This window comes from Polypterus senegalus, chromosome 3 (genome assembly GCF_016835505.1).
Source record: "Polypterus senegalus isolate Bchr_013 chromosome 3, ASM1683550v1, whole genome shotgun sequence".
Taxonomy (NCBI): Eukaryota; Metazoa; Chordata; class Cladistia; order Polypteriformes; family Polypteridae; genus Polypterus; species Polypterus senegalus.
Window position 1 is genome coordinate 292,267,637 of NC_053156.1, and position 27,155 is coordinate 292,294,791.

Here is a 27,155-nt window from a genome sequence, read left to right on the forward strand (position 1 = left end):
CACTTTTAACATGCGTTCCAAAATGTGGATAATGGTCCCTCTAAAAACCCCCTGGGCATGCCCACATAAAAACTGGTGTAAAAATGTCATTGTTTCAGGTATTCTTTTCAAATTTGAAATGTGAGTAGTCAACAAGTTATTCTGTTGGTACATAGTGTGTTTCTGTCCTCACCTACCTACTGCAGCTTTATTTTCCTTTATTTTCATAAAAAAACTTAGGCGAGAACAAAAAAATCGTTTTTTTTGTGAGTTCTAATGTGCATAACTTTTGATCAGTCACACCTACAGTGATTCTGACTACTAAGGGTGAAACTAGAGAATGTTACCTTTACAAAGAGACCAAACATGTGTTTATACTCCAGATAGTTGAATAACAGCAATGATTCTAATTTGGAGAGGTCGAATTACAAGCGATTTAGCAAAAATGACCCCGAATGTTAAGGGGTAAAGCCGTTTAACAACAAAGCGACGCAAACCTTGTAAAATTCCAGAGTTGGCAACGTCTCTACTGAACTACAGGTAGATAGGCGAAGAGAGTCTGGCAACTGGTGAAAAAATAAACCTACTGATGTGTTTTTGTATTTATTCTATATTTATTAATTTATCTCTTTTTAGTTTATATTCAAAGCTCAAAATACCTGATATTTTGAAAATAATCTATTAGCAGAGTTATGTCTTAAAATATTTGTTCCCCTTTTTTTTCTCTCAAAATATACTTGAAATATCATATTCTATTTGCATACCAGGGGTTTTCCCTGCCTCACATCCAAATCTGCTGGCGTAGGCTCCAAGTTCCCTGCGATTCTGGTCTGGATAAACATCCATCCATTATCCAACCTGCTATATCCTAACTACAGGGTCACGGGGGTCTGCTGGAGCCAATCCCAGCCAACACAGGGCACAAGGCAGGAAACAAACCCTGAGCAGGGCGCCAGCCCACCACAGGGCACACACACACACACACCAGGGACAATTTAACCTGCATGTCTTTGGACTGTGGGAGGAAACCCATGCAGACACGGGGAGAACATGCAAACTCCACGCAGGGAGGACCCGAGAAGTGAACCTGGGTCTCCTAACTGCAGGAAGGCAGCGCTACCCACTGCGCCACCATGCCACCCTCTGGATAAAAGGGTATAGATAATGTATAGATTATTTCTAATCTCAGACATTTAGTGGAAAAAACCCTCAAACCTTAAAATTCATCTAAATTTCATTACAAATTGGTCCATTCCGGGCAATAAAAGGAAAAGATAAAAAGTGGCAACAGTCCACGCACGTTTGTTCAGCACAAATGGCATTGGAAATATTACAGAATTTTTAAATTGTTCATATTCGGTATCTGGTTTTGATTTATCAGACAAAAACAAAACTTGATAGTAAACCTTGTAGTGTAGTAAGCTTCCAGTAACATTAAACTCATATTATATCAAAATCCTACAAAACTGAACTCCATAGTACCTCTATAACCAGACCATAATTACTAAAACCGAAACTAATTGATATAAAAATAAAATAGAAATGTCTTTGTGAAATAAAAACTAATTAAAACTAAAAATACACGATGAAGGAAAACTAAAACTAAACTGAATTTCCAAGTAAGGTCAGAAAAAATATAGAAATAAAAACTAATATAAAAAGGCAAAACTATAATAACCTCCACCTGTTCACCCTCACGTTCATCACATGTACCATATGAGGCACTTAAGTTGTCCACAAAAATTGTATATAAGTATATAAATAGCAGTACCATTAGTGTTAACATAATTTTGACTCACCCTATATATACTGTATATATATATATATATAGCCCCAGATCATCACACTTCCTCCTCCATGTTTGAGGAACCGGCCTTCCGCCAAGTCGACGGCATACAAACCCCATGTGTGACGACTGAAGATTTCAGATTTCTCTTAACTGAAAGGCCCGTAGTCCTCTGGGTGCCAGTGCCCTGTCTCGGTTCATTTCTTTTGACTCTGGCCAATTAACTGTCTCCAAATGTCCATTTAACTGGGTCGATTGAACTAGGAGCTATTGGTTCTTGACACCATGGCAGTTACTTGGGACAACTGTGTTCATAAAAAAATAATAAAAAGGAAATAATAAGAAAAAAAAAACATCCTAAAAACTGAAGCATAACTAGAATTTGATGGGCACAAGTGGAAAAGCACAGACTGCAAGATAAATGGAGCCGTACCCACTTACCTGTACACCATAGTAATAAATACCAGCAGTCTGTGGAGGACGTGCACAGAGCCTGAGGATTACTGGGAACGTGAAATGACCAGGGGCCTCATGTATAAATGGTGCGTACACACAACGTATATATATATATATATATATATATATATATAAAACCTAAACTTGGCATAAAGCCACGCACATTTCCACAGTAGCTAAATGCTCGGCATATGCAAGTTCTGCGCTCGGTTTTTCAAACTGCAAACACCCAGCATCAAAGCAGTGCTTCTGTTCCAGTGTGGTTTCCCTTTCTTTGACAGATCCACATCCCTGACGCAGCTTTATAAATACACTGAAATTAACCGCATATTGTTTATTAGTTTAATGAATCTGATTGTAATTAACCAGTAACAATATAAGGGTCCACAGAATGGGCACCTTCATCTTCTTCTTTCAGCTGCTCCCCTTAGGGATTGCCACCGCGGATCATCTTTTTCCATATTACTCTCACTGCACCACTCAGAGTATTTCACTGTATCTGAGTGTGAATCACAGGAGTACAGCAGCTGATCGGAAAGAGAATTATCGGTATACAGCATCAAGCACACGCTGCCTCAACCACGCTGTCTATTTGAACTTCTCCCATATGACAAACGCTTCAAAGCCTTTCCTGTACGGACCTCGTGGTTCAGAAAGTGTTTCATCACAAGAACTCTAAACGCACTCAATCAGTCCATCAAGTGCTCCTTGTACAACTGTTTATACTTATTAGTACAATCACCTCACTATAAACTTGTGATACTGTTATAATATTACACAACCTGAGCCACTTCATAAAGCGCGCATTTACATATGATGATGATATCATTTTTAAGATGAAATGCAGCAAAGTATGTTTATTACATTATTCAAATAAAATGTTAACCTCATTTAAATAATCTATATTGTTAATAATTAAGCATATGAGGACACGGTGTCGCAGCGCTAGCAAGTTCACGTATAGTTCCCGCCTCGCGCTGTATTCTTGCTGGTGCTGGTGTGACACTGGAAGTATAGACGGATAGAATAATTAAACACGTACTATGAAGATATTTCAATGTTCCTTAAGCGTTTTGAAGAATCGCCGTTCTAAGCTTACAGATGGCTTAACGTCTATTACAGAGCTGATTGTGTGGCGATTGGGTATTTGGAGAAAGAAAAGGAAGGACAGGAATTGGAGGTTAGTAAGTTTGAAAGAGACTGTACTGTTGCAGTAAATTATTTCATCGAAGGTCGCGCACAGCGCAGCAAGCATCATGTGTGAGACATGAACAATCACTGCGCCATCGTGTTCACGTGTTTAATAACGTGCTTTAACTCCTATCATCATGAAAATGATATCACGTATACATCTCAGTATTTGAATTATTCAGAGAGCTGTAATATCACGAAAGTAATGGACTCTGTGTCCTGTCGGAGGAAGAGATAGCCGGTTTAAGAAGCACGTAGAGATTCACACACATAGAGCACATTAAAGATCAAATACAATACAAAGCATTTAACGTGCTACTTTAGTTACGATGGGATTTGCGAAACTAGTAAATTAAACAATTTTAAGATGAAGTTTATGATGTTCTACTTCAATGATAAAATAAACTACATGATTAAAGTGGAAATTTCGAGATTAAAATTTACATTTCGTGATTTTTCCCCACTGTGTGCCAATTTTTTTTTTTTCTGTACAGTAATAAGCTTTCATATGACACTCAGACAGTGGGCTACGACTCGCCTTTTCAAGGCGACTTTGATATCCGACAACTTCTTTTTTATTTCCAGCACTGTGCGACTTTGTGAACTTGAGCTTTCGAGTTTCTCCGACACGCTATGTCACTCGATCAACTTCCTTTTGTTGTTTATTCCACTGTTTAAACCAAATAATAGTACGTTTTTCCTTGCCTCCACTTGGTATTTGCAGAGTCGAATCACTGTGTCGGAGGTCGTGTCAAAACATCGCTGTCATGTGAGCTGTGACGTTTGAAGCTTCACACGTTATCAGTGCTTCACAGCGCGCTTTATTGGTTTGACGGCCTTTCGGCGGTTTGACAGCTTTGGCGTTAAATGAACAGGTAGCCTATAATAAAATGCATCATTCTCGTTCAACAATGTTGGGTTGTGAGGGCAGTGAGATGTGGAAAGCTTTGGTGACAGATGGCGACTAACAGCGGAAAACGGCGTTCAAAATTTAAATAGTATAAACGGACAAGGACCTTAGCAGAATAAAATGAACACAGACTACTTTTCTGACCCTTTATACAGGTAACATGAGACTGAAGCTTTGAGTGAGTGCTGCTCCTTCACTTGCGCTCCTGAGAGCTTGCCTTGACCACAGTTAACCACCAGATGTCGCTGTTCATACTGGGGCTGAGGCTTCAAAGCTTTGAATCTTTTTCGGCACAAATAGAAAGAAAGCCTCAAAGCTTCACAAGACTTAATTTTCCCATCACTAGTAAAAACCAAGTCATGAGGTCAAAGGAATTTCTTGCAGAGCTTAGAGACGCGATTGTGCCGAGCCACAGACGTGAGGAACGCTACACAAAAAAAGGTCCCCAAGAGGACGCTGGCCTCCATAATTCTTAAATGGAAGAAGTTTGAAACGGCCATCCTTCTTTGTAAACCTGGCCACTCAGTAATTGTGGGAGAAGGGCCTTTGACCAAGAAACAGATGAGCTCCAGAGAACCGGTGTGGAGAGATGGGAGAAACTTCCAGAAGGACAACCATCCTGCAACATTCCAACGATCTGAGCTTTATGGTAGACAGAAGACATGTGGAAGCTTGCTTGAAGTTTCCAAAAAGGCACCTGAGGGACTCTCGGACTGAGAAAAACAAGACTGTCTGGTCTGAAGAAATCAAAATTGAACTGTTTGGCCTTCCGCTGTAAGCATCATGTCTGGGGGAAAGCAGATGGCACTCATCATCCATGCTAAACCATTCCAATGGTGAAGCCTGGCAGTGGAAGCATCACGCCAGTGGGTGGGAGGGTGAGACAGATGAGTGGTCCTACCTTTCCGGGGACCACCACAAAGCACAAGGAATGCAACAGAACATGAATATACACATAGAAACATAACTACACGATAAAAAACACAAAAAAATATACACATTACAGAAATAAATACAGTGGAACCTCAGTTTACGAGTAACTTGGTTTACGAGTGTTTTGCAAGACGAGCAAAAATTTTTAATAAATTTTGACTTGATAAACGAGCGATGTCTTGCAATACGAGTACTATGGATACACTTTGTCTGCTGAGTGTCATGTGATCACAACTGAGCTGATGGTGGTTCTCTCTCTCTCTCTCTCCTTATATCGCTCGCCCAGCGTGTCGTCTCTCTCTCTCTCTCTCCTTATCTCGCTCGCCCAGCGCATCGTCTCTCTCTCTCTCTGTCCTTATCTCGCTCGCTCGCTCGCCCGTTTCTCCCTCTCTCTCCTTATCTTGCTCGCCCGTCTCTCTCTCTCTCTCTCTGGCAATCGTCTCCTATTCTCCGTCTCAGTCTGTGTGCCTCACTCATATAGTCAACATCCGTACGAGCATATACTGTTTACTACAGCATTGTGACTGTGTGTGTGCTGTGAAGTGCGAGTCCCCATCTTGCTCCCCAAAACACGAAGCTGAGTCTCAGTACTTTAACAACACCAGCTTTATTCAGCTTGAAACAGCAACAGCGCTGTTATTTATTGTAGCAGGATCTTTATAATGTTCCTTGCGACAGGCGCTTATAGCATGTCTGTGATCTTTTTGGATGTGCTTATACGGCGAAATGCTACAGCGCTGGGAGACTGCGATTGCTTTGAGACGCTCTTCCGCGTGTCGTCCCATTGGGTGGAATCCCACATGAGTTTAGAAACTCACACCAGCCATGATTCTTTTTAAAGGTAAAGTGCAGGTTAATTTGTATTATGTATTTTACTTTATATTTTGTATTAATCATTTTTATATGAATAGTTTTGGGTTGTGGAACGAATCATCTGAGTTTCCATTATTTCTTATGGGGAAATTCGCTTTGATATACGAGTGCTTTGGACTGTGAGCACGTTTCTTGAACGAATTATGCTCGCAAACCGAGGTTCCACTGTATAATAAACGTATATAAAAAACATAAAAAGGAACTTAAATGGTGAATGCACAACATAAACAGACCAAACCGAGACAATGTAATTCTCAGAAATCAGGAGTGGTCTCCCCTTGACTTTCTCGTATACTCAGATATGGGGATGGATATTCAAGGAGTAAACCACAAGACAATGATTATATTTTTATATTATGTGCATTAAAGAACCATCAACAACAAATCAAAATAATAATATATAGAACAATTATTATAAAAGTAAAGTTGAATAAATTGGACTCTGCAGCTGCATTAAAAAAGTTTTAGTACCACTTCCAATTAGCAGTAATCACCCAAAAGGTTACAGAAATCTACATTTTGTACCCAATAGTTGTATGCAAAATATGGTTGACCTAAGTGAAAGTGTTCTCAGCATATCGTGTTTACACACACACACACACACACACACACACACACACACACAGACAGATATAATTCCAAAAATGGTTGTTTCGGGCTCTAAATTGTGATTTATCAAAATCTCGAAATGGAATTATTAGACAATTCCAATATTTTCCCTGTACTTCATATACAAGAAAGTCAGGAAGGTCTAAAACGTCGAGATTCATCAAAATCTCAACATTGAAATTTTGGATAGTTCCAATATTTTCCCTATACCTCGTAAACGAGAAAGTCGGTGAGGTCTAAAACGTTGAGATTCATCAAATTCTCTACAACAAAATTTGAGATGATTCCAATATTTTCCCTATACTTCCTATATGATCAGGAAGGTCTAAAATGTTGAGAGTCATTAAAATCTCAACATCGAATTTTTGGACCATTCCAGTATTTTCCCTATAGGTCTACCTCGTAAACGAGAAAGTCAGGGAGGTCTAAAACATTGAGACTCATTAAAATCTCAACATCGAATTTTTAGATGATTACAATATTTTCCCTATACCTCGTAAACGAGAAAGCCAGTGAGGTCTAAAATATCGAGATTCATCAAAATCTCGACATGGAATTTTTGGATGATTGCAATATTTTTCCTATATTTCATATACGAGAAAGTCAGGAAGGTCTAAAACATAGAGATTCATCAAAATCTCAACAACAAATTTTTAGATGATTCCAATATTTTCCCTATACTTCCTATACAATCAAGGCGGTCTAAAACATTGAGATTCATGAAAATCTCAACATCTAATTTTTGGACCATTCCAGTATTTTCCCTATACCTTGTAAACGAGAAAGCCAGGGAGGTCTAAAACGCTGAAATTAATCAAAATCTCAACATCAAATTTTTGGACGATTATGATGCTTTCCCTACACTTCGTATACGAGAAAGTAAATGAAAGAGGGCAACTGTAAAACCCCTGGCCCACAAATAAGCACAACTATAATTCTTATAAAAAAAAACTGCAAAAAGCAAAAGGTTGCCTCAACAAAGTAAACACAAAAACAACTTGCAATCAAATCCAGAATCCAAAGGACACAACGTTTAACACACCGAGAGATTTCATTAACCAAAAAATAAGAAAAAAAATCCAAAAGGGCATTCAATCAATGGGAGCCGTACACCACAAGCAGAAGCAAATGCCTCAGCTCAACCCAGCAGAACAACAACGGTGTCAAAGAAGTCCATTTATAGACGACTGACCCTTATATGGTGCAGGGGGCGAGCTTAGAGCTGTAATTTTAGGTGGCCCCGCCCTCCAAGGTTTGTGATTAAGGCTACAAAAGTAACAGATGGCACCAAATCTTAAACGAAATGCTCATTCATACTAATGCAGACAGTAGATAAATGTATTTGCAAAGCATTTAAAAAGGTTACATTCAGTACATCAGGAGTAGAGGGTCTGACGTTGGCACAAGGCATGAGAGAAGCGAAGGCGTCGGCAGACTTTCTGACTGCATGTAAACCTTGGCTCAAAGATGATGGTGAGGCTTTGACTTCCTCCACGTTATCTGCTCACCACCCTTATCTTCTCTGTCCCTACACAGAGCTGCCTGTATGCTGTTCATAATGACCTGTAAATGAAGCCCCCCTAAAGCCAGCGGTCAGTCACACATTCAGACTTTTTTGCCATTAGCAACTCCCGCCAGCCTCTTGATGTTTTATGTTGCTTGCTAGCACACGACTGCTCTTCCTGTCATTTGAGGTGGTGTGTGGTGTGTGGTGTGTGGTGTGTGGTGTGTGGGATGGGAGTTGGGGGAGGGAGGGCGGTGGCCTTGGCAGGGGTTCTGCTAAATGCCAGGTTGATTTGAAATAACAAAGAGTGCATTTTGACAAAACTGCATGTTTCAGCCTCCTAATGGGATGTAAGAGGCTTCGCATGTGATCTGGAGGTTTTCAAAGGGCACCTGAAAAAGCAGCCGCACCGGTGGTAGACGTGCAAAAGGTCGAGCTGTTCAAAGAGGAAGCCAAACAAGCCTGTCCTGATGAGAACTGAGCGGCCGTCATGGTGCAGCCTGCCGGCCGCCGACGTATTTAGCTCACTGTGACATGCGGCCACTGATAGCAAAGCCTCTATGAATCCTTAAACACATGGCACCTAAAACTGCTAAAAGCTTAAATCAGTTCAGATTATTCTAACACATTTCAAACAGTAAGAACCAAGTCCTTTAATCGCTAGGTCAAGAACACACTGACTGGGCGGTGAGGACAACGTCCTCTTATTATCTACAAGTGAAGTCGCTTCAAAATATGAAGAAATACAAAAAAAAAAAAAAAAATTACAGTCAGTCACTGGAAGGCCATTTTACACCAGAATATCTGCAAAGGCTTCTGGGTAGAAACAGGAGTGGACAAGTGGCAGGAACAGGGAGGCAGATGGCCGGCTAAATTGTTTGGAGGGTACAAAATACACAGCTGTTCAAGCAGACTGTCTGTGCAGAGCCACGGAAAAGAGAAAGCTGAGAGAAAACCAAGAGCTGAGGGATTCACTCGGGGCGAGACCCCTTGAGCGCCAACAGTGGGGCTCATTTAAAGGGCCTGCCAGAGTGCAAACCCACAACACTGCTCAGGCTAGAAAAGAGGAAGACGAGGGAAATCTGAAGCTGAGAGGAATGGAATGGCACAGTGTCCTAGGTACAAAGAGTAGGGACAAAAAAATTAGGAAATGGATAAAAGGTACGCATAACATTAAACAAATACAGCATGTACTGTAAATAAACACCATAGAATATGCTTACTGTACATCCAGTATGGGCCTGCAAGAATTATCTTTGAGCACTATATAATAGACAGATGTGATAGCCACTATATGATAGATCGATAGATATGAAAGACACTATATAATAGATAGATAGATAGATAGATAGATAGATAGATAGATAGATAGATAGATAATTGTTATATGATAAATCGATAGATAGATAGATAGATAGATAGATAGATAGATAGATAGATAGATTATTGTTATATGATAAATCGATAGATAGATAGATAGATAGATAGATAGATAGATAGATAGATAGATAGATAGATTATTGTTATATGATAAATCGATAGATAGATAGATAGATAGATAGATAGATAGATAGATAGATATTATATAATAGATAGATAGATAGATATGAAAGGCACTATATAATAGATAGATAGAAATAAAAAGCTCTATATAATAGATAGATAGATAGATAGATAGATAGATAGATATCTTGAAGAGGACTCGCTTCTCATGGAGGTGTCAGTGTCACTACCCTCATCCTCTCTATCGCCAACGTCGCAGTCACTGTAACTCTTGAACAAGTTGCTGCGTTCACTGGATGGCTCGCTGGACACAAGGCTTTTCTTTGCCGACTTAGTATTCTCTGATTTAATCTTTCGTTTGTGACGGGGCACTTTGAAAATCTCATCCCTCTCGCTCACACTTGCACTCCCCTTCTCCACTTCACACACCTCATCCATCGGCCTCTCATCCATCTGCCTTTCCACGGCTTGCTCTGGGATAGGCTTTATCAGCACCGCGTCTTCAGCAGCCTGCACTTGTGCAGCTTCATCGGATGCCTGAGACTCGTTCACAGCGGAGGCAACTGGCGCAACTCCCTCGGAAAGAGTGTTCAATGTCGTCCCCTCACTGCTACTGGTCTCAGGCTCTGTGCTCACTTTACTCGCTGCACTTTCAGTTTCAGCCGCCATATCCTCGGCAACAAGAAGCGCGCTCTTCTCTGGAGCGTCTTTAGACAGAAAATTTTCGGGCCGATCATACACAATACCCGCTCCATCCAACCGCTCATTACACTCAGACCCATCCTTCTCCATATTCTCCACCTCACTTTCATACTCAGACTCGCAGTTTTCATCGTTAACCCCGTCCGTGTTCTCTTTGACCGGAGCGGAGCCGGCCGGCATCACTACGGGCTCATGTTTGCACTGTGCCGCCTTGTGTCCAGCTCTGCCACAGTTAAAGCAACGCATTGAATCAGAAGTTACGAACACAACATAATCATCACCTTCCACCTTAAACCTGAGGGCCACGTTTAGATCTTCATTCATATTATTTAAAATCATATAAACTTGTCTCCGAAAGGAGACCACATGTTTTAACTCCTGCATTTTGCAGCCAAGGGGAATAAGCACTATATCAGACATAATCTGCCCATAACGTCTCAATTCCCTAAGTAAAATATCATTTTTTAAGAAAGGTGGAACATTAGAGACAATAACTTTTTTCGCAGGCGCTGATAACGGCAGGACAGGAACTAATGCGCCATTTATAACAACCCCTTCTTAAACAAGTTTATTTACGAGAGACTTGTCGTTTAGAAAGACGACTACAGCCTTATTCATTCTGCTTGCTGATAGAACATTTTTATAACCAACTATTTTCCCTACTCCCATCACACAAGCTTCGGCAGAAACCTGAGGGTCCACCAGGACCTTAGCGCCATGGCGGCGTGAAAGACTTTCAAACGCCTTTGGAAACAAACCAGGTGCCCGCCCTTTGGACATGGACATGGCGATAACCGCCAAAGCCGCGTCTTAACAGTAAAAAAACGTATCAAAAAAAAACCACCAATAACTCTAAAACAAATCTCTAAGAAAAAGGAAAAAGAGGAAAAAAAAGAGGCTTACACAGAGACGTCGACGCCCGTCGGCTTCCACCGACTCAAACACGCCCACCCCAGACAGCACTAATCGAGCAATACACAGACAGCAAGAGAGATAGATAGATAGATAGAAATAAAAAGCTCTATATAATAGATAGATAGATAGATAGATAGATAGATAGATAGATAGATCGATAGATAGATAGATAGATAGATAGATAGATAGATAGATAGATAGATAGATAGATAGGTTGTTGTTATATGATAGATAGATAGATAGATAGATAGATAGATAGATAGATAGATAGATAGATAGGCATTATATAATAGATAGATGGCTATATTGGAAAGGCACTATATAATAGATAGATAGATAGATAGATAGATAGATAGATAGATAGATAGATAGATAGATAGATATGAAAGGCACTATATAATAGATAGATAGATAGATAGATAGATAGATAGATAGATAGATAGATAGATAGATAGATAGGTTGTTGTTATATGATAGATAGATAGATAGATAGATAGATAGATAGATAGATAGATAGATAGATAGATAGATAGATATGAAAGGCACTATATAATAGATAGATAGATAGATAGATAGATAGATAGATAGATAGATAGATAGATAGATAGATAGATAGATAGATAGATAGATAGATAGATAGATAGATAGATAGATAGATAAGTCTATTTTTCTTCAGGGGAGATCTGACTTATTACAGGAACCCAATCAGTAAATAAATATTCATGTGAAGGAACAGAAAGGCACTAACAGCTGAGTAGTGGCTGAACAGATGAGGCCGGACACACAGAATCTTAATAGACGTTTGTAAGGCTGGCTGCAGTGATAACCCCAATGTCATTCTGAGATGCTAACAAATCGGTGTTTTCTGTCACTTTTTTTATGATTAGTTGTAAAGGACACAGGCAGGCAGTGTAATGATACCAAGTCCTAATCTGTAATAAATAAGAGGACTGAGAGTTTGATTGATCCTTTCAAACTGTAATTTTGATGATTACTGCCTTCTTCTAAAGAGCCTTCTAAGCTGGACCCCTTTTCTAAATGCTGTATTTGTTTTATTTATTGATCTCTTCTTATTGATTCATCATCCAGCTCCCACCACAATGGAGGCATATCCATGATCTTTATTCTCGCCTGTTCAATTCCGCCGAGCCCCAGCTTTCCTGCGGTCCATAGCAGAGCCGAGTAAATGAGAGCTGAGCATTGACAGGCATGGCTTGCAGAGGGGAGACCTAAATTGGAAGAGCTGGGAGACTCTGACGTGCAGCAGGTTATTTTGCCCTAAAGAAAGCCCTGGCAAAAGAGAAAAATGTCACTGTTTTTAGTGACAGGCAGGATGTGTAACTTTAATTAATTTTTTTCCCTGTTAGATGAACTCAGTGGAGTGCAGGTGGGGTGCCCTTTGAAACTGGTGGGGACTGTGTGACAGACTTTGATTAATTCACCAAATGTCCAATCAATTCTCTTCTAATGTTTTGTTTGCATGTTCGCTGGTAGGGCTTGTCCTACCTTATGGATGATCCCATCTTAGCTGCACGACCATCTTCCACCATCAAGGTATTTCATCTTTTCCCCATCCTTTTTATTTATTTATCAGTCTTATGTTGCATATTTTAAGAAGCACATGCAAGGGGCTTTGGGGTAATCATGGGGTTGGGTGGGGGCATGGACTGGGGTTGCTACAATAACCTTTTGAATTTATTGGGAAGCCATGGCACCAATTTTGTTTTGCTCTCCCAAATAAAACAGTCAATAAGACTGTGATTTCAGCAAGGTCAGGAAATTGGTCTCAGTGGTGAAACAGGTACACATTGGATCTTTATCACATAAAAATAATGAAAGGTTAATGAATATTAATAAAATAGATTTGGCTAATTAAATATTAGAGGGGTAGTCCTACTCAATCGGTAAAATAATGTAAAGAGGAGTGGGTACAGGGTCAGCCTTTAGCTCTCTGCAACTGATAAAAAAGAGGATTGTCAACAAGGCCTACAGTTCACAGTGAAGGAACTACTAAAGGGCAATGGCACATTTATGGAAGCCGTCCTCTTTTAATAAAGACATTCTATTTAATTCATATAACGTAACTTTCTCAAACCTACTTATTACACTTTAGGGTGGCGACTGGCCAAGTTATAGACTGGCACACACACACACACTTATTCACACTAAGCTCATTCGGAATCAGCAACCAGCCTAACACTAATGGGTTTTGGGTAGGAAAAGCCACACTGACACACGGGGGGACGTGTCATCTCCAGTCAGTCAACCCCAATATGCTGGATCCATGAGGCAACTCCCTAACTACTGTGCCATCCTGAATATGTATATATAATTATTTATAAAATAATGAAAATAATTCAGTTGAGAAGAATGCCCCACAAGCAATAAAAACACATGCAAATGCCATATAGTCAACAACCAGCTATGGGATTTGATGGCAGACACTTGAAGTAGTAACCTTAACCTCTTTGTGGTCCTGAATTTATATTAATAAATTATTAAATAAGGAAAATACTGTAATTCAGTTCAGAAGAATTCCCACAGGCAGCTAAATCACCCTTTTCCTTCTGTCTCAAATGAAACAGTTATTAGGTCTTCATGGCTGCACTGCTTCTTTGTTATGCTCAGGCAGTTCCAATAGGATGAACTAATCTGACGTTTATTACAGAAAAAGCTACAAAAGATGAAACAAGACCAACAGATTAAAGTGTGGCTAATGAAATGTCAGAACCTGCCCCGTTCCTTAATTGACAACATTATGTGAAAGTATCAGTGACAACAAAGAATTTAAAAAGAGAAGGAATTAAATGAGGATTGCCAGCAAGGGCCACTTTGCAAGGATTAAGAAAGAGGTGGGAGGCTTGCACTGATTACCACGTGTTGCCGCACCCACCACACGGCAAACCACTCAGATTGAGATTCAAGTGCAGTTGTCCAGCAGCACGGTGGCGCAGTGATAGCGCTGCTGCCTCGCAGTTAGGAGACCCGGGTTCGATTCCCGGGTCCTCCCTGTGTGGAGTTTGCATGTTCTCCCCGTGTCTGCGTGGGTTTCCTCCGGGCACTCCGGTTTCCTCCCACAATCCAAAGACATGCAGGTTAGGTGGATTGGCGATTCTAAATTGGCCCTATAGTGTGTGTTTGTGTGTGTCCTGCAGTAGGTTGGCACCTTGCCCAGGATTGGTTCCTGCCTTGTGCCCTGTGTTGGCTGGGATTGGCTCCAGCAGACCCCCGTGACCCTGTATTCGGATTCAGCGGGTTAGAAAATGGATGCAGTTGTCCAACAAGTGACACCCCAGCACCACACTGAAACAGTGTGAGATTTGTTTTACGGTGGCTGGGGTGCCAATCCTGCCATCAGGCTCTGCATTTTCCCTACAAGATGGAAGACCCGCTTGCACGACTGGATGCAGATTAACGTCATACCCTGGATGGAGCAATTGCAGGTTAAAGGCCTCGCTCAGGGGCCCAATGGAGTAAAAGACTCACTTCTGGCGTTTATGGGGTTTGAATCAGCAACCTTCCGATTGCCAGTGCAGACCCATAGCCTCAGAGAAAATAGAAGAGGATTGTCAGCAAGGGCCACTTTGCTCAAAGCTGCTCAGAGAAGACAGGGCTTCTGCTATTCAGAGTAGGCAGGATATGCGTATAAAAGACTTCAAAAAATGAAAGTTGGTTGGTATTTGACAGAGGAAGTGACATAATAATAATAATAATAATAATAATAATAATAATAATTCATTACATTTATAGAGTGATTTTCTTGCTACTCAAAGAGCTACAGTGGATGGGAAGCCACTTCAACCACCACTGATGTGGTGGCATCCACCTGGATGAAGCAATTGCAGCCATTTTTATACCAGTACCCTCATCACACATGAGCTGTTAGATGGTGAAGGGTTGTGAGAAATTGCCAATTAGAGAGTGGGGATGATTAGGAGACCGGAATGACTAGGCCATGGTGGGCAGTTTATTTTGGACATCGGGATATTACCTAATCTTTACAAAAGATGTTCAGTAATCTTTTATGATCACAGAGAGTCAGGACCTCAGCCTGAAGGACAGTGCCATTTTTACAGCCCAGTGTCCACGTCACTGCACTGTGGCATTGGGATCCACACACACACCACTGGGTAAGTGCCCCCTGCTGGCCTCACCAACACCTCTTCCAGCAGCAACAACCCAAAGCTTTCCTGGTTGGTCTCCCACCCAAGTGCTGGCCAGGAATGAACATGCTGAGCTGCAGGTGGACATCCTGGTCTGAAGCTCAAGTGGTGTAGCTGCTGACATAAACAAATGTTTAGAATTATTTACAAGTGGCTGAAAGTTAGAAGAGTATCTGTCTAAAATAGTAGGCTGACCCTGCAGAAGCGTTTTAAGTCTCATTCCCCTGCCATATACGCCAGACACAGAAAGTATTCATTGTATTCTCATTTTGTTAAATTGCGGCCTTGTGCTAAACTCACTTAACATTCATTTATTCTCCACATCACACAACACTCAATACCCCAAAATGACAAAGCAAAAATGGGATTTTAGACTGTTTTTCCACATTTTTTGAAACCAAAAACTGAAATATCACATTGACAGGACCATGCAGTTAATTTGCTGTGACACTTGAAGTCTGACCAAGGTGCATCCTGTTCTGTTGATCACCACTGAGATGTTTCTACACTTGGAGTTTGGAGTCCACCTGTGGTTGGGTTATTTGATTACATAGGTTTATGAAAAGCACTCGACTGTCTAAAGAAGGTCACACAGCTGAGCAAAAACAAAGCCATGAGGTCGACAGAACTGATTACAGAGCTGAGAGAATGGATGGTGTTGAGGTACAGATCTGGGGAAGGCTACCAAAAAAAAGAGTTTCTCAGAGCACAATGGCACCCATTAGTCTTAAATGGAAGGAGTTTGGAACAATCATGACTCTCTGTAAAGCTGCCCACCCAGCCCAACTAAATAATTATCAGAGAAAGTCTGGAAAAGAGGGAGAAGAGGGAAATCTGGAGCCGAGAGGAATGGAATGGGACTGTGACCTGGGTACAAAGAGTAGGGACAAAAATATTAGGAAACAGATAAAGGTATGCATAAACACCGTAGCATACAGTTACTGTACATCCAGTATGGGTATGAAAGTATTATCTTTGAGCATTTTAAATAAATCTACTCTGCATAGCATGCAGGATAGATAGATAGATAGATAGATAGATAGATAGATAGATAGATAGATAGATAGATAGATAGATAGATAGATAGATAGATGTGAAAGGCACTATATGATAGATAGATAGATAGATAGATAGATAGATAGATAGATAGATAGATAGATAGATAGATAGATAGATAGATAGATAGATATTGTGACGTCCCGTCGAATAAACACACTCAGGAGCCGCTTGTCCGGGGAAGTCTTCCAAATGCCGACTGGCTTTTTATTCAATATGCCGCGATATAAACGGTGCCCTACAACTGCCCGTTGTCTGGGTCACAGGGACACCTCCAAAATAACAAAAGACTAATCACCTTTGTCCTATCTACCTCTCTTAAAAACAGTTACTTCCCTTCTTTACACCTTATGCTGTTCTCCTCCCTTTCTCCAGCCTCTCCAACTCACACTTCCGGCCACACCACCTCTTTTTATCACGCCCCATTAATTAACCCGGATACCTGTCACTCATCATCTCTAGGGAGGTGCCCCAAGCCCTTACAAACAGGGTTCCCCCAAGACTCCACCCCAACACTGCTTCCCTTCCCTTCCCTATAGCCCATGCAAAGGCAAGACACGTCACACTGCCCCCTCCTCAGCTCCTCGTCCCCGAGGAAGCACATAATCATGCAGATGTCTTGGCAGCTGTCTTCGCCGGCGTGGGCGTCTGTTAGTGGAGTCAGGCCGGGCAAGTGGTGAAACATCTGAGCCAGGATTTGTGGAAGGTGTTGTGGCAGTCATGGGTGCAGGTTGTGAAGGAGCACAACCTCTGTAACTGGCCAGACGGTCCTGATGCAAAAACACTCTCCTGCCCGGAGGTGGTAACTGGACCCAGTAAACAACCTCCCCCACCCGTTCCAATACTTGACAGGGTCCCACCCAAGGACTGTCCAGCTTTGGAGAGCGTCCCTTCTGTCTTTTTGGGCCATACACCCAAACTTGATCACCTGCTTGAAAAGGCTGCCCCCGAACCCGAATGTCATAGTGGCACTTCTGTTTTTCTGCTGCTACTCTTATCCGCACCTTGCAAAGTTATGTGCCACCTCCAATCGATCCTGCAACCTGCGAGCATAGTCAGGGCCTGGAAGTTCAGCTGGGGTGTCAGGGGGAACACCATATACAAGTGCAGACGGTGTTCGCAGCTCTCGTCCTAGCATTAATAAAGCAGGGGTGCATCCAGAGGATTCCTGCACAGCAGATCGGCAGGCCATCAGAACCAGAGCCAGCTGTTGGTCCCAGTCCTTTTGATCTTTAGAGGTGGTAAGAGCCAGCTGTGTGGTCAGAGTCTGGATAAACCGCTCGGCTAGCCCATCACTCTGGGGTGTAGGGGGGTGGTTCGGGTTTTCTGGATGCCAAGTCTCTCACATACTTTTTGAAAGACCTGGCTTTCAAAGTTTCTCCCTTGGTCTGAATGCAGTTCGACAGGCATCCCAAACCGACTAAAGAATCCTGTAATGAGAGCTTCAGCAACAGTCTCAGCTTCTTGATTAGGTAGTGCATAGGCCTCGGGCCACTTGGTAAAATAGTCCACTGCGACTAAAACAAACCGATTCCCCATAGCTGAGCAGGGAAATGGCCCAAGAATGTCAATTGCCACCCGTTCCATTGGAGCCCCTACCTGATACTGTTGTAGTGGGGCAGTAGACCTTCCTTGGGGTCCTTTCCTGGCTGTGCATAAATCACACTTGCGGCAGTAGTCCTCTACATCGCGCCTGCACTGTCCCCAATAAAACGCCTGCCTCACCCGCCTTAAGGTCTTGGTGACTCCAAAATGACCAACTCCAAGCGTTCCATGCATGTTCCTCAGGATCTCTTCACGCAGCTGTTGTGGTACAACGATCTGCCACCTCCCTTCTCCAGTTGCAGGGTCCTTCCATTGTCGCTTCAATACCCCCTCGTCCACAACCAAGCTGTCCCACTGGGACCAAAGACCCTTAACTGCAGGTGATTCCAGTGCCACTTCCTCCCAGCAGGGACGATGCTGTTCCTCTTTCCAGTGGAGAACCTTCTTGACCTCAGGGTCACATTCCTGACTAACTCGCCATTCTTGGGTACAACCTGGCACTGAAAGAGCTTGGCACTGAACCTTATCAGGATCCTCACAGCTTTGATCTTGACGCTCCCTTTTCTCACAATAGGCACATCCCTGATCTGCGCAGGGTCGTCGAGACAGAGCATCTGCATTTTTGTGTTGCTCACCAGGTCGATGCTCTACTTGAAAGTGGTAAGTCTGAAGCTCCTCCAACCAACGAGCAATCTGACCCTCAGGTTCTCGAAAAGACAGTAACCACTGGAGAGCAGCATGATCAGTGCGGACCACAAAAGAGAGACCACACAGGTAGTGCTTGAAGTGACGAACAGATTCCACCAGGGCGAGGAGTTCCCTCCGAGTCACACAATAATTCCTCTCAGCTTTTCTGAGAGCACGGCTATAGTAAGCCACCACACGCTCTCCCTCTGGGTGCCGCTGTGACAGCACAGCCCCTAAGCCCACATCACTGGCATCGGTGTCAAGGAGGAATGGCAGGTCAATATTGGGTGGAGCCAAGATCGGTGCACCGCAAAGGGCTTCTTTCAATTTACAAAAGGCGGCTTGTTGGTCCCCCCCCACTGGAATGCTTCATCTGGGCTCAATAAACGATGCAAGGGTGCAGCAATAGTGGCAAATTCAGGTACAAATCACCTATAGTAAGAGGCCAGTCCAAGAAATTCACAAATCTGCCTTCGATCCTGTGGCTCTGGCCACTCTTGCACAACAGACACCTTATCTTTCTCTGTGGTGACACCTCTTTGACTCACACGGTGACCCAGAAATGACACTTCTCTCCGGAGAAGGTGGCACTTATCAGGATGAAGTTTAAGGTTGGCCACACGAAGCTTCTGCAGAACCTCCCTCAAGGACTCCAGAGCCTCCTGGAATGTCTTGCCATGAACCAGTAAATCATCCAAGTAGACAAGGCATTGAGTACCAGACATACCTGCCAATACTTTATCCATTAACCGTTCAAAGGTAGCTGGAGCATTGCAAAGACCAAAAGGCATAACTCGGAACTGCCAGAGTCCCTTTCCTGTGGAGAATGCAGTCTTAGGTCGAGCTTCAGGTGTTAGCGGCACCTGCCAGTAGCCACTGCGCAGGTCTAGTGATGAAAACCAGGCTGATCCTGCCACCAAATCCAGGGACTCATCAATGCGAGGCAACGGATAGGAGTCCTTGATGGTTACAGCATTTACCGCCGATAATCAACACAAAATCGCCACTTGCCATCCTTCTTGGGGACAAGGACCACAGGAGAGACCCAGGGAGACTCAGAGGGTTCGATAATCCCGGACTGTCTCATTTCCTGCAGAATGTTCTCAGCTGCTGTCTGTTTAGCTAGTGGCATACGGCAGGGGCGCTGTTTGATAGGGAAAGCACTCCCAGTATTGATGTCATGCTGCACAAGAGAAGTCTGGCCAACATCATCTGCAGAGGTAGCAAAACGGTCCCTAAAGTCATGTAATAACTGCCAGAGCTGGCGCTGTTGCTTGTGTGTTAACCCTTTCCTGTTGGCATTCCAAACAGTGCTGACAACCTTCATTACTGGTACGGGTTGAGTGATGTTAGTGAAAATAGGCACATGTTCTTCTTGGGAGCCACCACTGGTGGTTCCCTTCTGCCTGCTGGTGCCCTAACAAGGGAGTGTCCCAATGCCTTGAAGATACAGAGTCCCCATCTGAAGATCTATTCGCGCTCCAACTGCTTGTAAGAAATCAAGTCCCAAAATACAGGAGTTGTTGATATTAGCCACCCAGACATCCTGCACCCACTGCTTCTCAGCAATACAAATGTCTACTTGTGCTCTGCCTAACATGGGGTCATCTCACCTGTAGCTGTCATCAACTTAGTAGAATTGGCTGCACATAGGACCGCCACATCCAACATGTCAGGATGGATAATAGATGCAGTTGACCCTGTATCCACCAGTGCCTTGCATACATGGCCGCCAATCAAAACTGAAAGGTGACAGTAATCTCCCTCACCCAGCTGACCAACAGGGACTGTTCTTGGGGCCAGCGTTGTCCCTCCTACACTGGTCCCATTTGTTTCCGGTACAATGCTTACTTGGGAGTCCTCTTGTTTAGCCCTACTGGGGCAGTCACGTTGCAAGTGTCCATGTTGTCCACAGTACCAGCAGCGGGGTGGGCGCATTAGGCGTGAAGGATTCCTGAACTTCTGTACGGTAGTCACTGGAGCCACTGCCTCATACTCTTGTTCTACATCTATGGCCTTAGTTTGGTGGATAGCTTCTGGTCTCCTCACCTTGGTCGACTCTGCTGATGGAAGAGGTACTTGGCTGTAACCCTCTTTAAGTATTTGTTCTGCCTCCTGGGCCGCAGACAAAGCTTGTTCCAAGGTCTCAGGCTTAGCAAAACGGACCTGCTGTCGGAGATATGGTGGGCTCAAACCCCAGAAATGCCTCCTTAGCCAACTCTGCCTGCACGGATCTGTCAAAATAGGGATAACCCCGTCGCACCAGAGACTGTACATCTGCTGCAAATGCCCCAGGGCCTCAGTTGTCCTGAACCCTCTGCTCCAGCTGTTGTCTTATTGTAGTCACAGCTTCTATATGGCCAAACCGTCGCTCCAATGCAATTTCCAAAGCATGGGCATTTAACAGCTCATCTTCTGGCACATCCGTCAGAACCACCAATGCATCACCATCCAATGCTGCAGCCAGCTGCACAGCTTGGTCCTCCAAACTCCAGCCATTTGCCCTGGCAATCATGCGAAAACGGGTGTTGTATGCTTCCCAAGACCCAGTTCCATCAAATCTGCCAATCTTTAATACAGTCCCACCCATCCGTTGTGTCTTTATTTCATCACTCACATGCACTGCCTCCCTAGCCGCCCTCAGCCACGTGTTGTCCATGCAGCGTAACAGTTCTGTGTAGCCACGGCGCCCTTCGCGCAATCCTTCAGCCAACACGTTTATTGCCTCTCCATCTACGTGTGCCAATAACTGCCTATGGTGTTATGGGTCCACAGCTCGTGGAGAAAAGGCCATTGATTTTAAATAAATAATCACCGCACCCGAGGCGGCTTCGTGAGGGGGGCGTTGTTGTAACGAGCCGCGGGGCAGTCGTCGATGTGGGCGTTTCTCACCGTGTGCACAGGTGAGGAACTGCCCACATTCGTGATTGCTCCCGTGGCTAATGCTGCAGCTGTGATGGCCCCTCACGTTTTTAAAAGAAGCGCAAGTCGGTTGGGGAGAGAGAGGGAGAATCGATTGGAGAGAAAGGAAAGGAAAGGAAAGGAAAGGAAAGGAAAGGAAAGGAAAGGAGAGGAGAGGAGAGGACGGAGGTTACAGGGAGCGTGGAAGCAAGCGGTGCAGGAGAGAGACGGACACGCGGAGCGTGTGGTGAGCGCGCGATCGAGCGCTCGTGGGCAGCTGCGAGGAAGCTGGGTGTTAGGCCGACACCCAGGTGTTTGTGTAGATGTCGCTCCCGCTGAGCGATCTGGTAGCGGGAGTGACAAGGTGAAAGCGACGGGCCGCAGAGAGGCCATGGAAAAGGCAGCGGAAGGCGGGAGACTTGGTGCTGGAATCCCCAACGTGGGCGACCTGGCCGTTGGTTGGAAACCAAGTTCTCCGGGACTGGGATGAGTGCCATACCGAAGCCAGGGATCGGGAGGTCTCCAGTTTCGTGCGTGTGTTTCAGGAGGGCAGCTGCAGAGAGCGTCTTGCCTGCTGCGATGCCCAAACGGGATTAGCAGGTGAGACGCTAACAAAAGAACACCGGATTTGTTTGTTGTTGTTTTTAAAGACTGCTTCCACAAGAAGATTTTAACCTTCGATTTTAAGGATGTTTTTTTTTCTATTGATTTTTAACCTCCACGTTCTTTTTATGGATTATTTATTTAATGAACATTGAAGTACTGCACTGTTTATGAACACTTTGTTTTGTTGACTGCTTTTAATAAAAGCACTAGTGCACCTTTTGTATACCACCCCTTGCTCAATTGTTTATTTGCCTCCATTGACTAGCTCACTCGGCAACATTGTCGACGGTGTTGGGTTCATGTGCTTCCAATATCAAAGGGAGTGTGGAGCCTGAACCCACATCGTCACACTGCCCTGCTCCATAATCCTCCGTCCATCCGTACGTATTTGCCAAATAAAGGAAGCGCTGTTTGAATTCGGTCCACGCCAACACACTCGGGAAGCGCTGCAATTCTTTCGTTTCTATCGCTCCGTCCGGCCTCGCATTAAATTGAGCATCTTCCATAAAATGGGGTCGCGCTGCAGGCTCAACAGCATTCAGCCTCATAAATGCAAACTGCTCCGAAGGAGGCTCTAAGTCGCCCTCTTGCTTCACGCGGGCTGAAAACCTGCCCTCCTCCATGAGTGCTAACTGCCTAGGCGAACTTATATGCGGCGTGAACGCTTCTTTAAATACACTCTCACCCGGACTTTGACTGCTGCTTCGTTTCATTTCCACACTGTTGCGACTCAGTTTGTCTAATAACCAAATCCCACTTCTGACACCAATGTGACGTCCCGTCGAATAAACACACTCAGGAGCTGCTTGTCCGGGGAAGTCTTCCTAATGCCGACTGGCTTTTTATTCAATATGCCGCGATATAAACGGTGCCCTACAACCGCCCGTTGTCTGGGTCACAGGGACACCTCCAAAATAACAAAAGACTAATCACCTTTGTCCTATCTACCTCTCTTAAAAACAGTTACTTCCCTTCTTTACACCTTATGCTGTTCTCCTTCCTTTCTCCAGCCTCTCCAACTCACACTTCCGGCCACACCACCTCTTTTTATCACGCCCCATTAATTAACCCAGATACCTGTCACTCATCATCTCTAGGGAGGTGCCCCAAGCCCTTACAAACAGGGTTCCCCCAAGACTCCACCCCAACACTGCTTCCCTTCCCTTCCCTATAGCCCATGCAAAGGCAAGACACGTCACAATATGAAAGGCACTATATAATAGATAGAAATGAAAGGCATTATATAATAGATAGATGTGAAAGGCACTATATGATAGATAGATAGATATGAAAGGCACTATATAATAGATATGAAAGGCACTATATAATAGATGTGAAAGGCACTATATGATAGATAGATGTGAAAGTCACTATAAGATAGATAGATGTGAAAGGCACTATATGATAGATAGATAGATGTGAAAGGCACTATATAATGCAGCTAGCAAGGACACACACACATTAGGGACAATTTAAAATCTCCAATGCACCTAACTGCATGTCTTTGGACTGTGGAAGGAAGCCCACGCAGACACGGAGAGAACATGCAAGGCTCCACGCAGTGAGGACCCAGGAAGAGAACCCAGGTCTTCTAACTGAGAGGCAGCAGCGCTACCCACTGTGCCACAGTGCCGCCTTGTATCCATTTCAAATGAATTCTAATATACAATGAAGTGTGCGGAAAGTGAAGGGGACTGAAGACTTTCTGAATCCACAATGCACTCCACCACAGTGCAAAATGTGCAACCTGTGTTGGATCGTGATGGGATTCCATGACAAAACTTTTGGAGTAGTCGGCAGGAAATGGATTGTACTGGCTATTTTGTTATAAAAGGTGGCAGGTTGAGTGAAAGTGAAAGAGCTTAGCTGACATCACCAGGTAAGACCCCCACTTTCACTGCTTGTAGGAAGTCGCTGCAAGGCTAACAATGGAGATTCTATTAGCTCGTGCTCTAAGGAGCTGCTCCTGACAGCCATGGTAATCCAAACATCTCAGGTTCATCGTTGACTTCTAGCAGATATCACAGCTGAAAGTGAGGAATAAAATGTTCCATGACAGAATACATATGAAGCACTGACCTTTGCTTTGTTTGCTGTGATCATTTTAATAGAAAAATGTCACACTCAAACCACATCGTTGACTGTTTACACTATGATAGGATATAACCGATTAATATGGAAATGAATTTATTACCATAAGTGAAAACATCCTGATTCTGATTAAAATAAAATTGGATACCATGTAGTTTTGGGTGTTTTAAGACTCAATTCAATCCTTGTGAGGTATGTGGAAAAATCAGAATGGGGTGACGTCAGAGTAGTGGTGTAAACGTGGGCTTAGCTGAAAAGGATGAAGTGATCCATAGAAATGACGTGGGCAGTTGTCCCTTGAGTTGTGGTTGTAATCCAAACAAGAGTCTGGCCAATATTATATATGCAGATATCCCACAGACGTTATTTATCACACATCCATATCATATTCACCTCAAACAAAGGAATAATCATAAAGCGGTGCAGATGATCAGAATGGCCCAGTTGCTATTTTTTTGTAAACTTCCAAGGTGTAACTCATATGAGTCTCCAGCTTAGATCTCGCAGTCATTCTTAATTTATGTGAGTCCTTGTGGCAGCTGGGCATAGCGGAAGTGTGCCAGGCTCACAACTCAAAGGTCAAGTGGAAACCTTGATGACTTTTTAAAGAGTATCTGAGTCAAGTAGTGGGACATCTTCACGATTAACTAACCACATGAGTCGGATGGACTGAATGGTTTCATCTCGTGTAGATTACGTTACAATAGATCAGATATACTTGATTAGATAAACTAATAAATACACACATATATATATATATATAGCTCAAAAAATGAAAGTAACCCTTTTTAATTAGAGTATAGCATCAAGTCAATGAAACTCGTGGGCTGTTGATCTGCTCAGTTGTTCATCTGTTTCAGCTGCTTTGGTGCACTAGAGGGGCAACACTGAGACGACCCCCAAAACAGGAATGAATGGTTTAACAGGTGGAGGGAGGCCACTGACATTTTTCCCTCCTCATCTGTTTAGTCACTCATTTTGCATTTGGCTACGGTCAGTGTCACTATTGGTAGCGTGAGGCCATACCTGGACCCTACAGAGCTGGCACAGGTAGTCCAACTTCTCCAGGATGGCAGGCACATTAATACGTGCCATTGCCAGAAGGTTTACTGTGTCCCCCAGCACAGTCTCAAGGGCATGAGGAGATTCCAGGACACAGGCAGTTACTCCAGGAGAGCTGGACAGGACCCCTTGTAGAAGGTCCTTAACCCATCAGCAGGACCCACCAGTATCTTCTCCTTTGGGCAATGAGGAACAGGATGAGCACTGGCAGAGCCTACAAAATGACCTCCAGCAGGCAGGAAGGCCACTGGTGTGAATGTCTCTGAGCAAACAGTCAGAAACAAACTTCATGAGGGTGGCCAGAGGGCCCAACGTCCTCTAGTGGGCACCTTGGAGCTTGATTGGCATTTACCATAGAATACCAGAATTGGCAGGTCCACCACTGGCGGGCACCCTGTGCTTTTCACAGATGAGAGCAGGTTCACCCTAAGCACATGTGACAGACGTGAAAGGGTCTGGAGAAGCCTTGAAGAACGTTATGCTGCCTGTAACATCGTTTAGCATGACTGGTTTGGGGGTGGGTCAGTGATGGTCATTCTGGGGAGGCATATTCATGGAGGGACACACAGACCTCTACAGGTTAGACAACAGCACCTTAACTGCCATTTTGGTATCGGGATGAAATCCTTGGACCCATTGTCAGACCCTTTGTTGGTTCCTCCTGGTGCACGACAATGCCCGGCCTTATGTGGTGTGAGGATGAAGGAATTGAAACCATTGACTGACCGCCCTGCTCACTCACCTGAACTAAATCCAATACAACACCTCTGAGTGGGACATTATGTTTCGGTCCATCCGACACCTCAGACTCTCCAGGGGCTCAGTGATGCCCTGGTCCAGATTTGGGAGGAGATTCCCCAAGACACCATTCGTCATTTCATCAGAGAGATACTTTCTTGTCACGCGAGACGAGACTTTGTGCCAAGAGATTTAACCACGCCCGGGCCGGAAATAAAAGACAAAGAGTAGATGACAAAGTAGAACCATCCATCCATCTATCCATTTTCCAACCGGCTGAATCCGAACACAGGGTCACGGGGGTCTGCTGGAGCCAATCCCAGCCAACACAGGGCACAAGGCAGGAACCAATCCCGGGCAGGGTGCCAACCCAACAAAGTAGAACGTCGTTAAGAATTTTAAAAAAATTGGCGCAGTACACATGCAGAGCAGATTAGAGATAATGGAAGTACGAAAATTCGAAAGTCTCAACAAAAGGATGGAAAAGATCGCATTAGTGCAAACAAACGGAAACTATTACTCAGTAAAATAACGGAACAGTGCAAAGAAATCGAATATATTGTTCAGATTTAAACTTTAAGTCGGAGACTTGTAGATCGTCTAATTCGTGTTGATATCAGAAAAGTAGTGTTGCCTCCCAATGAAGAGGTGCATCCGTGAGAATTAAGAGATTTGTTGTTTGGTGAAAGTGAAATCCCGCGAAACAACACTTTAGGCAAAGAGATTTGGAAAAGTCCCGCCCACATCTAAAACATTTCAGGCCACGCACACAGTTCAATCATTTCTCATTTGTGTGAATGCTGTTATCAGACACAGTTCGTGTAGAGATAAGGACACGATATTCACTCACGGGCAGTTATACGTTGCGTTGTCACAATGAAATTCAAAATACGGAATCAAAATTCAGTGCGATCGTGACGAAAAGGTAAAAGCGAAAAGAGATCG

At 43.6% G+C, this 27,155-nt stretch overlaps 1 protein-coding gene across 4 annotated transcripts in view; it reads left to right on the top strand.

The window, feature by feature from the left end:
• kcnd3 (potassium voltage-gated channel, Shal-related subfamily, member 3) overlaps positions 1-27,155 on the top strand; it is a 530,781-nt gene that overhangs the window by 460,718 nt on the left and 42,908 nt on the right. For 3 of the 4 annotated variants that reach the window (XM_039749437.1, XM_039749440.1, XM_039749436.1), the window contains exon 6: positions 12,856-12,915. The exons of the other annotated variant lie outside the window; for it this stretch is intronic. In XM_039749437.1, coding sequence (XP_039605371.1) covers positions 12,856-12,915 — 60 coding nt within the window. The remainder of the gene's footprint in view (positions 1-12,855; positions 12,916-27,155) is intronic. 4 annotated transcript variants of the gene reach the window in all.